Source organism: Haliaeetus albicilla, chromosome 7 (genome assembly GCF_947461875.1).
Source record: "Haliaeetus albicilla chromosome 7, bHalAlb1.1, whole genome shotgun sequence".
NCBI lineage: Eukaryota > Metazoa > Chordata > Aves > Accipitriformes > Accipitridae > Haliaeetus > Haliaeetus albicilla.
In genome coordinates, this window is record NC_091489.1 from 14952369 (window position 1) to 14968672 (window position 16304).

At 39.4% G+C, this 16304-nt stretch overlaps 1 protein-coding gene and 1 long non-coding RNA gene across 13 annotated transcripts in view; one reads left to right on the forward strand and one right to left on the reverse strand.

Moving 5' to 3' along the window:
• The window catches only part of SYNE1 (spectrin repeat containing nuclear envelope protein 1), a 321099-nt gene that overhangs the window by 154096 nt on the left and 150699 nt on the right, over nucleotides 1-16304 (reverse strand). For all 12 annotated transcript variants that reach the window (XM_069787039.1, XM_069787028.1, XM_069787027.1 and 9 more), the window contains 8 exons: nucleotides 15152-15443; nucleotides 14278-14450; nucleotides 11952-12261; nucleotides 9135-9299; nucleotides 7391-7747; nucleotides 3305-3441; nucleotides 2428-2605; nucleotides 204-386 (listed from right to left, as the gene is read on the reverse strand). In XM_069787039.1, coding sequence (XP_069643140.1) covers nucleotides 204-386; nucleotides 2428-2605; nucleotides 3305-3441; nucleotides 7391-7747; nucleotides 9135-9299; nucleotides 11952-12261; nucleotides 14278-14450; nucleotides 15152-15443 — 1795 coding nt within the window. The remainder of the gene's footprint in view (nucleotides 1-203; nucleotides 387-2427; nucleotides 2606-3304; nucleotides 3442-7390; nucleotides 7748-9134; nucleotides 9300-11951; nucleotides 12262-14277; nucleotides 14451-15151; nucleotides 15444-16304) is intronic.
• On the forward strand, nucleotides 7635-15094 carry LOC138686070 (uncharacterized). Its single transcript, XR_011325387.1, has 3 exons — nucleotides 7635-7768; nucleotides 9150-9251; nucleotides 9594-15094. It is a non-coding gene; the product is annotated as an uncharacterized lncRNA (long non-coding RNA).

Consider the following 16304-nt stretch of genomic DNA (forward strand, 5'->3'; position numbering starts at 1 on the left):
AAGTGGAATCAGGTAGTAAGGATATAAGTAAACAAAAGTAAAATGTAAGTGGAAGACTGAGACTTCTTCAAAACAGCTATTTATTAGTTCTGTCACATCATAAACACTTACAGCTATATACAAAATCTAAACTGTGCTGTTTGAAATAAAATGCAAAGAGGAAATTTAGATCCAATCTTTCCCCACTGTGACTGGTTCAATACCTCCAATGCAGATTCCTTCTGGTGGAGGGTGGTGATAAAATTTTTCCAATCTTCTTTAGCCGTAGCAGATTTGTCCTGGATAACTTTCGCCTTTTCCTTTGGTAAAATAGAGCACAGCAGTTCTCCTTTGGATGCAACCAGGTTTAGTTTTTGTTGCCCATTCTCACTTTCTGACAAGAATTCCTAAAAATAGTAATAAAAGAAGCTAGTTGGTGAACTTTGTGTCCCAGCAAAGGTCAATGGCAAGCTCCCAGAAAATTTAACAGGGATAAGAGCTTATTGCTTCTGCTCAGTAACATGCTAATGCATTTTCCATTTTGATATCGTTCATATTTATGGGATTTAGGGACAACAGAAGTGCCACACATCTAAATAATATATATATTAAGACTCTAGGATTACCTGTATGTTCTGCACTTCCTGAAACAATTACAGGTCATTTAGTTGGGTATTACACTTCTTTAAATCTCCATGGTACAGAAAGCGGTAACAGTTTTATTTCAGGGAACCACTCTGAGCTGGGGCCCACTCTGAGGCACACAACGGACTGCAGCCTTGCCCGTGGGTGACAGCCACGCCGGAATTCCAATGGGCACAGAGGGGTGTGGGCTGACACTTAGACCCTGAGCAACGTCTAAGCCGTGTGATTTCTCCCTCTGCATCCTTAATTTACCTTCCCTGTCTGAAAGTATTTTTCTTCACAGAAATCTTGCACAATGATGGTGTGCAAGAAGCATATGGAAAAACACATGTGCAGGAATTATACAGAAATGTAAGGAAACAGCCAGATTTTTAAATTCAGTGTATTGGGATAACGTTCTTATAACTTGTAATTATTAAAAGATCTTGTGACTATTTAGAACTCAAAGGAATTTAGCAGTCTTAAATACCAATATTTTAAACTGTTACTATCATGATTATGTGATACACAAATAGTTTTATATCCATAACCATAAGGTTACATGCATGTTCAGAAGTAACAGGCTTGATGATACAAAAATTACTAAGTCAGGTTCTGATTCTGTGTTACACTAGAGGTCTCAGGAGAGAATGCAAAGGGTCTGTTAGCTTTGAGGTACGTGGTTCAAGTTCCAGCTGTATCAAAATCAGAGATATAATTGCCTTGTGACTTAATGATGTCAAATGTGCTAACAGACAGAACGTTAACTTTTAACAAAAATAAACTTTTAAGTTTATACAGGTTACCAAGGCATCTCTAGAAGTCCTAAGCAGTTACTCCGTGTCAAAAAAAAAAATTTATTTCATCTAAGGCAGTTTTCAGGGACAAGGAGAACAAAGTAAGGTCTTATGCTATGGAGGGGCTGTGGTGATAAAGACAAAAATTCTTACCACTGTTGAAAAAAACCAAACAAACCCTTGCTAAAACTCTTATATTTAATGTCAAAAACTACTAGGATTTTTCTCCTGATAGTTCCTCTAGACATATTCTCATTTTGGGGTAGTCAAAGATTTGATATATTAATACAGTATTGTTTACACTTTTAAGTAAAACATTTAAGCAAGGGAAAGTGAAATTGCCAAAATAAGGAGGAGGTGATTTGGGTTTTGGTATTTTTCTGAGAAACTGATATGAATTTCTTCTGTTATACTATCTAACTGAAGTTTTAATGGTCTCATTATGTAATTCTCATTTTGCTATTTTCAGCTAAAATTAAAGATATAATCTATTCATAAAAGTATTTCTTTCACTTGCTTTAATAAAATACACGTTTAATCGGCATTAATTTCCACAGAGTTGTTGGGGCTTGTTTTAGCTTGATGTGAAAAATACACTTTTTAAATGCCTGCTCACACTGCATACATTTTAAGTCTGTTCTTGCACTATAAGGGCTCTATTTTCATATATGAGGAAGAATATTTACATAACTTTGAAATAATTCCAGGTACTAAGTCCTGATTCTGATATCGTTCTGATTTTATGGTACTCTCCTACTTTAAAAACATGTATTTTTTCTATTGTAAAAAAGAAATAAACAAGGAAATCTACTGTGGAAGAGACAATCTGTAGCCCAAAAATTAACTACGCAAACTAGATTAAAAAAAAAAAAAAAAAAAAGTGTTTATTTCCTTGCAATTAGTCACCTTTAGCGTTGACAATAACAACATTAACAAAAATTAGTAATTAACCAAACAATTCAATCTGAGCTTTATATGAAACTGACTGGGTCTCCCTTAGACTAATATTTTACTGCTCTAGAGTTACCTGTATTTTCTGCAGACTTGCTGAAGCTTCACTGATATTTTGAGGCACATCAAAGCATTTGGCTGTGGTGACTCTTGCATTGACCAGCCACTGCTGGAAGTCCCTGAAAGCCGTCCGAAATCTTTGCTGCAAGATCTGCTCTTTGCTCTGACAACCTTTTGAAGCTTGCAGGCAGAGGCTGGGTTTATCACATCAGGGAAGCAGAAAAGAGCAAGGGAGGGAGGAAAGGCAGGACTCTGTTAGGTCACAATGCTATTACTTAGTTTTCTGAAATACAATGGTAAGGTTAGGTTAACCTGGATTCCTCCTACCAAATTTAAGCACTTCACTGAGGCACCAGGAAATCCATTAGAAGCTTTCAGTTCCTTAAAAGTGAAGCATGTAAATTGGGATATAACTGTCACAGATACGAGAGGTATAAGTATTTCCAGAGAGTGACTCGGCACACCTAGGCACAGTTTCTGCAAGCCCCCCTCTCTCTGTGGGCACGGAACTACAGCGATTACAATTCTAACTTCTGTGCCTCAGTTAATTTCGTAATGTTAGAAGGGATCAATCTGGGTCATCACACCCTTCTTCTGCAGCTAGAGAAGCCAAAAGCTATAACCCCCTGCAAGAAACAACAGACTCTTGTGTCTGAAATGCAGGTGTCAAGCTCCCTTTCAGATGCGTTTAGTGGCGGAGCCTGGCTTTTATAAAAAAAACCCAAATTGCTACTGTTTTACAATCTCTACTGACACCAAAATCAAAATAATGATTCTAATCATTGTATAGCTTTGTTTCTACTTCTAAAATTCTAATTAATCATTCCCTAAAAGACAGCTCACACCCACACACACACATTGGATTGATAACTATAAACAAGATGAACGTGTACCTGTTATACTCCTTAATCAACCCCGAAACTTTTGAAGAATGAGTACTCAAATCTCTGGAAAATCTACAAAGATCATTTAACTGAGTTTTGATCTCATCTGTCATATGTTCAGACTTTACCAGAGCATCCAATGTTTCCTGTTAAAACAAAACAAATGAACAATATTGGTGAGTAAATTAAAAAATAAATAAATAAATATTTTTGAATCAAAATTTATCAGAATTTAAATTCAACTTAATTTATGATCTATGCACATTCACTTTCAAGAGTATTTTAGCAGTCAAACCCACAGAAGCTTATTTGAAATTATGAGCTTCTAGAGACCAAATTTCTGGAAGCCTCAACTTTCTTAGCTCAAAATGTTCTCAAAGAACAGTTTAAGATATAAATTGCATTTTAATAAATGAGCTATGGTATTGTCAGTTAGCTGTATACACATAAAAGTACACACAATTAGGGAATAGCAAATAATATATGTTTGTCTAAATGTAATTAGCCCATTGGCTTGAGCTTAGCATGTTCAGTAAAAACTGTTTTGAGCTGTATCCAAAAAATTAATTTACGCATAAGGCTTTTAACAGCTTCAACTCTTTCACAGAGGGCTTCATGATGTAAAAGTACAGCTGCTCACAATTCTGTGAGAGTAAATGGGTTACTGCCTGTCATTGCTGCACTGGAAAGACTCTTGCTTTGGAGACAGCTAAGCCAACAAAAAAAAAAAAGCTTTTTTTGGCTTATCTTACATCACTGGGAGAGGTGTGATAACCACTCCAACAAAAACAGTCCTTGTTGATGTCCACAGCACCTCCACTGCAGAATCCTGCCAGCTACTCCAGCATAATGAGCAGTGCAGACTTGGCTCCTCATCTCATTAGAAACTAAATTGTTCAGGCATTCCTCTTAAACTACCAGGGAGAAAAGACAATCTTCTAGCTAGTTACATTTACGAGGTATGTACATTTTACAGAGGTTCTGCAGCGCAGGCAGGCCAGAGTGTTTGGCATGCATAGATTAGTTTGGTTAAATCTAAGTGCCAATCTGGAAGAAATGTATGATATAAATCTAAGAAACAGGTCATATGAAAGTGAAGACAGATTTGAACAGGAGTATGGAAGTGGGACAAGGAAGTCCTCGAATCATGTTTCTGAAGATATAAAAAAAATTATGATTGAAAATATACATAGTAAACAGTTTCTAATAATCTATCAGCACAAAATTGAATGTTCAGGAAAGGCACAAATGTTGTACATGAAAATATATGCAGAAGGTTTTCAAAATCTCACAATCTACGTTACGGAGATAAAAATGCTCACTGAGTAGACGTTTCACTGTAAAGTATTAACTAATTCTGCAATAAACAGATGTCCCTTTATGTAAGTCAAAAATAAAAAGAAACATTAGCAAGGGTCTAGCAAGCCAATTAAATCAACAGACTTGGTAAGAACAGCAAATGGCCAAAAGCCAGGGATTCAGCTCCTGTGTCTGCTGCCCACAAAGAACTTTGTGCTTGCTTCATATCCCTTTTCCTGAAAAAGTCTGCAGAACTGTGAAATTAATTTTTGAAGACCTATATCATGCATTTCTGAGCAAGTAAAAAAAAAAAAGAGAGAGAGAGAGAGATTGCTGCTTTGTAGTACCTGAACTGCTAGGAAGAAAAAACACAACAATGCATTTTGAGAAGAATAAAACTACAAACATGCATCAGCTGTGAATAACAGTGGTTTAGGTCATAATCACAGCTTGATTATATTAACATTACTGAAATCTGTCAGCATTTATAGATCACAGAGAAGCCCTGTGAAATTAAGTCTAGAGACATTTCAGATGTGTTATGTGTACAAGCTTTCATGTGTTCTTGAGAGTATGAAAAAATATTTTGCTACAGCAGATTTTCAGGACTCCTCTCATTTACATTATTCATGCTTGTATGGACTTTTTCTGCTTTAGGTTACTCATACACCAGAAATCTGTCCAACTGTAATTAAAAGATACTTGAAAGAGTCACATTGCTAGTTTGTTTCGATGCCACATAAAGTAGCTTTTGAATTAAGTAATGATATAATAACAACGTTGCTGAGAAAAAAATGTAAGCTAACTACTTTATCTTACTTTATGTTAAACTACACACAGGCATTTTTTTGAAAGCATTAGGAATAACACCACAATGGCCATTACTTAAACACAGGATGTCACAAATTGTGTAGGGCAGGAATCACCATAATGAAATACTACCAGCTTTTTTGGGGGGTAAAGAAAACATGTCCTAAGAGTAGCACAGGGTTAGAATTGCCTGTTTTCAATGACATTTTTTCAGCTGCAAATAACCTACCTCAATAACTACTAAAAGATCATTCTGATGACATAGAGTCTTAGGCATAACCTATTAACGAACAGGAACATTAACTTGCAAAACAGCGTACATTTAACTATGGCATTTGTCCATACAGAAACACTGATAGAACTGTGGCAGCCACTTGGATTTAATTTTGAATCTGACAGTTACCAAAATAATTTGCTGAATTCCAAGTGCAGGATCTGTTGCTCTTATGTTGCACATAGCTAAAGGAAGAGAGCTTGAGTATAACAGAATAACAGAATGAGCTTGCTAATTCTGAGAATTAGGAAATACATTTTTAATTTGTGGCCTTGGCTTACATGGCTACAGAATCACTGTGAGACAATGGAAATGGAAAGCTGAGTGCTATTTTTTGTTTACAATAAGACCTATCCCTGGGGTCCAAAAATGGAAGGATTACTGTCACATTTCCTCTAACTATAAATAAAATTACATAGTAGGGTTATGCATAGTAAGTCTTGAGATTCCTCTGCATTTTCCTCATTAGCCAATGTTTACAACTGCCTAATCTGAATAAAGTTTGTTGCATAGAGCTACAGTACATATACAGTATATACACTATTATTAAAAGCAATATCCTTTGAATTTAGTACTTCTCCATTTGTAAATTAAAGATGTCTGGTAATTGTTGCTGTATGTTGATGATAATTCCACGACTTCTTTTCCTTTTTAAAAACATAGAAACATGGAAAACTTTGCGTATTTGTACCATTATTTGCTCCAATGTATTGTCAGCTTTGCTACTCCTACAGATACGTACTGGCACTCAAGCAAGCAGGTTCCATCAGTCTGTGTCAGGGAATTTTGTGAAAGGGGAAGCCACAGAAATAACTTGGCACAGACACTGGAGGATGAGATTTATAACCTCAGTTCAAAGAGAAGTTGTTCTGGGTTTTTTTTTAATATTTCTTCAGTCAAGGGGTCAGAAAGCAAACATCACGCGCCTCTCTTCCTTTACTGAAAGTGATTTACTGCAACACTACCCTGAAAGGGACATACTCTGTATCTTTTCTTGACATCTGTGACTCTCAGTAGCTGAGATACAAACATGTATCTTGACTGATGTGAATGCATATATGTATATTTATATGTAACGTGTGTGTGTGATACATGAATGTGGATTTTTTTTGCCAGAAGACAATCAGGAACAGAAACAACCTCTCTATTTCTCTAAATTCCATTGCATTCCATAGCAAAGCAATTAGCAAGTATAGTGGTTCCGGTGTAAGTTCTCTGAATATTGGACAAGATCTCAACATGCGTAATGTGAAGGACATTTCCAGAAACGGAATGTCTAAGCTCAATACACTCCTGACACATTATACGTAAGAAATGGCTCCAGCTGCTCCTTGGCTTTTAGGAAATGCTTCGCGTTTCCCTGACCAAGCGCTACTCCAGCCTGAAACGCTGAGCAACTTGGAAGAGAAGTTCCGAGCTGGTGCGCTAGCTCCTTCGCTTCCTCGGAGGCAAGCCCGGTTTTTAACATCCCGGACCCAGGCAGCATTCGCTAAGCCTTGTGCAGCAGAGGGGGGAAACGTGTTCCGTAAAGGCCGCTCGCGGCGGTTACAGTTACAAAAACAAGCCTGGAAAGTTGGGTTTCCACAGAAATATTTCGCACGAACGCGTCGTATCGTTTTCTACTTGACGGTCCCTCCCGGCGGCAGCCTTCTGCCCCCGGTAACCGCACGTTCGCAACCGAGAAGCCGCTAGGAAAGGAGCCGTGACCTTACTTTCTCCCTGCGCCAGCTCTCCACCACCTCGCCGTCGGTGTGCCGGCCGTCGAGGGGGGCCAGGCTCCGCGCCCAGCCGGCCAGCAGCCCGCCGAACCGCCGCGCCGCCTCCTCCAGCTGCTCCGCCCGCCCCGCGAACTCCCGCTCCGACAGGGCCATCCGGCTCAGCGCGTCCCGCAGGCTGCTTTGGCTCCGGAAGGCGTTCTCTTCCCACTCCTTCCAGTCCGACCGCAGGGCCTGCAGCTCGGCCGCCAGCAGCTGGCACCCGCCGGCCGTCGTGCTGCGCTTGGCGGCGGGAGCCAGCGTCTCCACTCGGCCCAGGCGGCCCGCGCCGGTCTGGCGGGACTCTACCAGCTCCTGCAAGGCGACATGGCCGGGGTCACCCGCCGCGCTGCCGCCGCCGGCGGTGGGAGGGGGCGGGGGGGGGAGCGGGGGGACGGGGACCGGCGGCGGCGGCGCTTGCGGGGGCAGCCAGGCTGCGCTGCGAGCAGCGCGCTGCCGGAGGGCGGGCGGAAAGCAAAGTCGGGTCGAGAGGGGCTTTGCTTGGAACCGGCAGCCGTCCGGGCGCTTTCGTAGGCTTAGGGGAGAAAGCGCTCCTTTTGGAAACTGGAAACAGGGACCGGGTGAAGGTGCGGAAAATAGGAACTTTGTCGCGATCTTTGAGGTCAGGAACACTGGGGGTGTGCGCAGCTGCTCACGGCGGCTCTAAAAACACCACTGCGCTGCTCAGGAACAGCCTTTTACAGCCTACCCGGGATCTGTGATGTGCCGTAATTGGTTGCACATGTCTTTTTTTTTTTTTTTTTTTTAGAAGTGAATTCTTTCTACAGTGTCCTATTTCAATCTCAAACAGGCTACAAGGGAATTTGGGGAGTTTTCAGCTTAAGAAGCTGGAGAATATAAATATCATCCCAAACACTGCATGCCAGAGTAATGCTATTTGTTCTCTTGTTAGTCTTACGAGCTAAAAACTGCTACCTCCTCCCTTCCCCGTTTTAGACATGGGGAGTTTGAGCACAAAGGAGACTAAAAACTACCCAAGAGGGTACAACACATCTGTAGTTTGATCTCGGGTACCCTGAATCCTCACCTAGTAGCCTGTTCACTGGCCCACTCTCTCATGTTTAGGAGCAGAGTAAAATGCTGCTAACATGAGTATCTGAACGTAAACATCAGGCACGAGCAAAACATGCAGTCAGCCTGCTTTAATGTTGCATTCAGGAACACAAAACTTGCCCAGATACTCAAATGCCTAGGAATGGATGTCAGGGTAAGGAGAGTATACACTGGGAGGCAACCCATACATTTCTACAGTGTTTGGGGAGAACAATCCTTGCATTGCTTTACGCATCTCCATTTCAGGCAAATCAGGAAAGGTTGTTTCTGACTTTGATTCAGACAACTCTGCTCACGGAGAAAGCATGTGCAGGAATGAGGACAGAGCACTATTCGTTAGTCAGCTAAGCCACATCCTTCTGCGATGCCGCTGGGCTTCTGCTCTTACAAATTGTTTCCATGTGTGCTGTGGCTAACTCAGGTCTGATTGTACTTTTACTCCATCAGTTTAACATGGGAAGGGAGGCAAAAATGAAATGTAGCTTAGAAAGCTTGCTTTCAGCTCACTGAAATGTAATCACGATTTCAAATACACAAAGAGCAAGATCCCACAAGTTTTTGGCTCTGGCCTATTTTAGAGCATAGGGTGTGAATTGCAGATGAAATCAGGAAAGCTAACTTATCTTACATTGATTTTGGCCAGCTTTTTCTGTATGGTTGATGTATCTCCAGATGAATCTGACCAGCGGTGCAGCTCTTCCTTTGCAGAATGGAGCCAGTCTGTGAATTCATGCACAGCATCAAGGTATAGCAAATGATCCTTCACAATATCTTCCACTTTCCTCATTTTCTCCTATCATTCAGGTGGAAAAAAAAAAAAAAAAAAGACCATTAAAGTGCTTACATACTGTCCTGCCTTTAAGCATGCAGTGGTGTAGAGCGCTGGTCTGACTCTATAGCTTCCATTTGAATGCTGAATAGAGCACAGCTTATAGCAGCAGAACACAGGGCTACGCTGCACAAGGTTTGGTTTAGGTTGGTCAGGACAGGCATGCTCTGCTGGAGCAAAAGATGAAGAAGCCTTCTGAAAATGTATGCAAAAATGTACTTTAACACATACTTTAACACAAAATGTATTGTTTAATAGATGTCAAAGCTGCAGCTGCACAACTCTGGCACGCTTTTCCCAATACACCCTGGAGAGTGTCTTAGAGATCACCCATGAGTCCTCCCAGGGAGCAGCATGCTGCTGGAAACACAGCTCTTATTTAGAAGCACCAAGTCTCTATAAATGCTAAGCAGCGCCACAGAGATGTCCCATATGAAGAGCACAAAGGAGGACTTCTGCTGTTCAAAAGTGCAAAAGGTTCTTATGGTGCTGAGTCCTATTTTAACTGTGACATCAGAAGTGGTGGCCGTCCCCAGCTACCTGCCTTGCAGCCCTGGAGGATGCTTTCCCCGACACAGACAAACAACAGCTTCGTGGCTCTATCTTAGCTTTTTAATGTAAGCTTCAAGTAGGGGCAGTTTACCTTACTACAAACAGGTGAAGTAGTGTACTGGTCTAGATTTGCCTTTGGTTTGATTGAGTAGATTTGTTCTTATATTCTTGTGAGCTAACAGTCAGGAATGTTTATCAAAACTAACCAAAAGTGAACTGAGCTAATCAAATGACTTTTTACTCCTGTGTGGATACCCTAGATCCAAGCGTCCTTAAATCAGTTTCAAACTAAACCACTTACTTATGAACTGAACTCCAGTTATTTTTAAGTTTGAATAACTCAACATTCAACTAATGCTTTTAAAGATTAAGTTAGATTAATAAACCCTACCGTTCCCTCTGAAAATAATCATTGTAATTTCTCGGAATCTGTTGACCAACTAGACAATGGGTGGTTACCAGCTAAACAAAGACGACATAAAGTAAATCCTCAAACTTTTCACATCTTAATGCATTTTATGCAAAAACAGAGTAAGAAAATGTCTACGTGTGCCTCACTCTAAACAAAACAGATAGCTCCCTAGGGAAGGAAAAGACCCCCCAAGAAAGGCAACCATGCACCTCTGTTTACTTTGCTCACACCAAAATATAGCACCAATAAAGGGGGAGAGTGGAGGCAAAGTGCAGCTTTAGTTGGTCTCTTCTGGTAGCAATGACTTCTACCAGTTCCTGTCAGTGCTGTTCTCTCCCAAGGGAAAGACTGCAAAACTGACTGTCTTGCTTAAGAAATTAAATATATTGATGTGTATTGATTTTAGGAGAACACTGCCATGCTCACTTACGATACTCTTTTCACACAAGTTTAAAAGCATTGTATTGAATTAGTCAGTGATCTTGGCTCCAGATTTAACGCTGCTGAAAGAAATGGAGTTATACGAGGATGAAACTGCACTGATTCTCTAGAAACCAGATTAATGGCTTACTATTTTCAGTAAAAAAAGAGAGCAAAAGTTCATCATAAAACCAGAAGAGTGCATGACTAGATCGTAATTACAGACTAGATATATCTGAGATGGCTCTAATATCTATGGTCTATGTTTAAAGCAATAAAACAATGACAATAATGGTATATCTTATCCCCCAAATAAAAAAAAAAAAAATCCCAAACCAAATTACATGATTCCACATAATGACTTTCCTTCATCAAGTTTAGTAAGAAAAATGCAGATTTTTACTAAAGAAGTAAATTCATATGCCCTAGATTTAACATTTTTCCTAAGACATAATTTGTTAGATCTTCCACTATTTTTTTTACTCTGGTATTATTTTTATATAGACTATATATTAATTACCTACAAGCCATCAGCACTATCTTCAATACATGAAAACCTGAATCACACTTCCATCAGATTACTGTAAATTTATATACAGTGTTTACTTCAGTCTCACATTGGCCTGTTATTACGTGACCTCTTCGTGATGTAAACTTCCCCATTAGCTGAGAAGGTGGCAATTGTAACTCAGAGCTAGTGTCACTGTCATGATCTGGTTGGCAGAAAAGGTCTCAGTGAGCTCATGTATCTTTCCTCAGAAACCAAACAGAATACCTGTACAGCACGTGCAGTGCTTAGGGGCTTGCAACACCACAAAAGATGGGCATATATCTTTCTGACAATAGGATTTCTCTGTCTGACAATATGTTTTCTGCTCAGAGAGGCATTTCATTCTTCCCATTCTAGGGAAAAAATAGAGTTCTAGGAATGAATATAAAAGAATTAGATGAAAATAAATCTGGAAGAATGTCAGAAATATTGTTGTATAAATGAAACTATGAGTAAAATATATGCCCTCCACTTTTTGAAAACCATAACCTTACCAATTTCAACTCCCAATGCCTGTTTTCCATTCAAGTGAATTTTAGTAAAGTATGCCCAACTTTTTTCAAGACTCAATTGTAACAGTCAGTCCTTTAGTTACTGAAACATTATGAAAGTCAAAATTTTAGCCTCATATACAAATGTTTAAACATTTTACTTGAAATTGAGACCTTTGCCTTTATCTTACCTTGGCTACAGTTGTGATGTCATTAAACTGTGTTTTTAGTTCTTCTTGAGCTGCTTCTCCCAAAGAATCATCCTTTGTCTTTTCATACAGTTCCACAGCTTTTTCAATGAGTTGCTGTAAATCACCAGAGTGATCCTCTATCTCAGAAACAATAGCCTGGAAGTGGTCCAGCTGAGCAAACTTCTCCTTCAGACCAATCTGTGGTTCTAAAGGCTGTTCCACTTCATGATCCAATTTCTCTAACCACTGTTCCAGCTGTTTTTTCCTTTCCAGATATTCATTCCACTTGCTAATGACAGACTCTAGGCAGCTTACGTTAAAAGAAACATACACAGCACAGATGAGAACTTTTGAAAGGTCTGAAAAAAAGTCTGCTTATACCTTAATTGTTACACTGTCTGTAGCCATGTAGAATATGTTTAGAATATGCTTTTTCCTCCATCTTGCTTTAGTTTTCCATGTCAACTTACAGCCAACCTATTTTAGAATTTCTGTGTTCTTTGGGCTACTGCGTATAACCTGATACAACTGCTTCCCTGTTACAGGTTACATGAGCAATCTGTCTGTCTCAGACTAATGAAAAACACATTTCAGTGTCTGACCAGCAAAATAAAATAGAGAGCATTACTGGAGTTCTTTATGATCAGAGTAATAAAATGTACAGCAGTCTGTGAAATTATTGACAATTAAGAGATATTCTGGCAAGTTTTGGAAGAAAAAAAATCCATTATATATAGTCCCATTTACAATTTATAAGAAATACTTTCTTCTGTTATATATTGCTCCTCCTAGCAGATCACCAGATTGCTCTGGGATTTGTGTTGAGGAATGTAGTTCTCCTTCCACTGGACTTAGTGATAGACACGAGTGTGGTAAGGATTTCATTCAAAATGTAATGGTCTAGCCTAATCTAAATATTTTTTAATGACAAAAATTGGGGTGAAATTAGAGTGAAATCTTAAAGGCAGCCCATGATAGTTTTCTACATGTAATTGTATAATAATTTTGGAATCCGTAAGAAAGTGGTACCACTTTCAGTTGAAAAACTCCAATTCACCTATATCATGGCTCCCACCTTTGACAGTTTATATTTAGGACCCAGATACCCTAGCACTCAGATTATCTACAACACAGATCTTTGACCTTTCTGATGTGATATGTGAATTTTCTGATGCAAGGAAAACTTGGTTTTCATTAGAGAACTAAGGAAGTAGGATTATGGAGAAGTTCACCAAGGGCCCATTTCTATCTGGTAATGACTGGGATGATGGAACAGGGAGTGCTTGTAAAACCCATAGATGAAAGCAACCAGGGAGTGGCTGCAGCTAGTTGGATGGCAGGATTTAAATTTCAGATGTCGTTAAAAAAAATTTTAAAAAGATGGAATTTGATGATGAAAATAATGTGTTACTTAGGAAGGAGAAATCAGATATACAAATACAAAATTGGAGATAACTCCCTAGGCTTAGTACTGTGGAAAAGGGTTTGGAGATAGTAGAAGATAAAGAAGTTAACAAAATTCAACATTATGATACTGTTGGAAATAAAGGAAAATCTCATTCTGGAGTGGATTAAGAAGAGTGATGTATGAAGGAAATGGAAAGTATTGATACTCTATTCAGAATTAATAAGGTATCAAATACAGCAAGAAGCCCACTTTCAGTTATTATCTTTTAAGAAAAATGTAGACAGAGTACTGAGTCTGCAATCTACTGAAAGAGAAACAAGGATGAAAGAGGTCCAGAAAGTATTAGTCCTGAGAAACATCAGTCTGTCTAGAATAGAGATGATGGAGGCCTTCAAATACATAAAATGTTCTCACACAGGCAATAGGAAAACCTTTCCATTTCTACCAAGGTTAAGACAAGAAGAGATCAGCTTAGTTTGCAAGAAAGATTGTTTGGAGTGGATATTAGGATTTTTTTAAATTAAAAAATGTAAGGAAAGACAGAATTGAGAAACTTTCCTAGAGTTTTGTAAGGAAAAGATAGATAAATACGTTAGATGTTCTTGGTCCTGCCCAAGTACAGGTTCAATAACCCAGAAAATCTTTTCTAGCTTTTTCTCTGTATCAATTTGTATGATTTCTATTTATTTTGAAATTATCATCAGTTATGATCTCATATGAAATTTGATTAATCTGATATGGCCAACTCATCTTTTTATAGAAGGATATAATTTTTTCAGGCAATTCTGATTCTCTCTGATGTTACAACTTTCCCCTCACATATCAGTAATGAATGAATGGACTCCTACGTGCTGTAAGGTACCACTCTTTGTAAGCAAAGATGGCAGAGCCTGACCTGTGTTTTCCAGGGAGTTTTACCTCTGACAGTTCACTGAGGTGCTGATGATGTCATTCCATACGTCCTTCAGCTTCTGAAGCTCGGCTTGTATCACCTTTTGTCCTTCCTCATTGCTGCTTCTAAGTGCTTGTTCTCCTTTGCCTATGGCCATGTTCAGCTTAACTTCACCGTCACCTTTGAGTAAGAGGATCTCCTGTGAGGCAAAATAAGTCAAAATATCAAATGCAACCTGCTGAGGGGTGAAAGCTGTTCTTCTTTCAACAGTGGACACCGTCTTCTCTGAGCTCATTTATCCTTGACAGCCATGCCCAGTATGAATTCCTAGGCACCTTTTCTTGTAAGTGCCTGTCCCTTGCTATGTGCAATTGATCCAGAAGTCCTTCCCACAGCCATGCAGGTATTTCACTCCATTGGTCATCCTAAAATATTGCTCACATTGCAATAGGTAATGAGTAGGACAAGCACTGCACAGAAACAGCGCACCACATAGCTAGAAGAAATCTCAAGAAAGCCCATGGCAGGATCTACATTGATGACCTTCCTAATAAATGTTTGTCTAACCTGTTAGTGAAGACCTCCTGTGACAGATACGTCACAGCCTCTCTGTGTCAATTATTCCAAGGCTTCCCCTCCATTAGAAAGCTCTACTGGACCTGCATACACATTTCCATAGTTCAGTTTTCCTTATTAAATATAATACCTGGCACCTGTCTCCATTAATCTTCATCCTGTTTTTTCATACTGCACCTCCCAATTTGTCAAGATCACCTTAAATTCTAATCTTCTCCTTCATAACCGTAGAAAGAACAAAATACAAAAATATTCCTTTTGCACTGATGTGGCCCACACCAGTGTTAATCTTGATGCATGATCTCTAGTTGTACCCTTCTTTACCTGAATTTGTGTCAGTCGTCTCTCTAGTGTGGCTTTGCTGCCAACAGTGCTCTCTGATGACACCAGTTTATCTTGAACCTCTTTCACCCATGACCACATACTCTGTAATGCCTCCTCCAAAGTGAGATGCTCTTGGAGTGCAAGCTGACATGTTCGCAGCTTCTCCTTGACAGTTTTGACCATGTTTTGGTAATTGGCAAGATGTTGAGAAGCCAGGCGCACTTCCCTCCCTGCATCATGGCCTTCTTCATTTAAAGTCTGTGCCATTTGGGACAGCTTATCAAAAGATTCCCTGAAAGAAAATAATGAGACTGAAAATCAGTTTTAGAAAACATATGATATTTTTATAGCAACTATCAGAGTTACGAAGTTTGCTGACATAATCACCTACTCCACCAGTGATAAAGTTCATAGTTAACAGAAAAATTAGCTGGGAGAGACTGAAAGGAAATATAAGCAGTGTGTATTGATTAGTACCTTTACCTGTGTACAGTGCCATTTCTTGCAGATTTTGGTGCTCAAAACAATCACACTGAAATCTTTGTCTCGCACCTTAAATTAAAAGCTAACTTAATTTTCTTTTCGGCTATCAGACTTAGCAGTTCTATATGGACTGCTACCTTTCTGCACCTGCCAAAGCTTCTGAGAAGTTCGTAGTCTTTGACAGGTGGGAAGGCATGATGGAAAGGTCAGGCCATTTGACCAGGATTAGACACTGACTCTGGGGTTCAGTACAAGGGTCAGTAAAAGGGATTAAAACTCTCGGTTAATACAGCCTCTGTTAATCTGAATCTCCTGAATCACCCTTCCTGATACTCTGTGATTACAGGGAGTTTACATCAGACCGAAATGTCTTGCATCAGTCTCAAGGGGATAGGTAGTGACTGGGTGTTTCCTTTTAGCATGCTGTGAGGCTCAGACAACTGACTACTATTTCTGTTCTATCTTCACCAGCCTAATAATAAAAAAAAAAAAATTGAAAAACCACTGTGTACTAAAAAAGGCAATTACTTCATCATCTATTGGCTAAGTCTGGATTCTAGAAAGATTTCACAGCCAATGTGTCTTTATAAAAGTCGGCTATATGGGAAAGGGGATTCTGCTAACCCAGTTGGACCTGAGTGTTGCAGGACAGAAAGAAAGAAAATTTTAA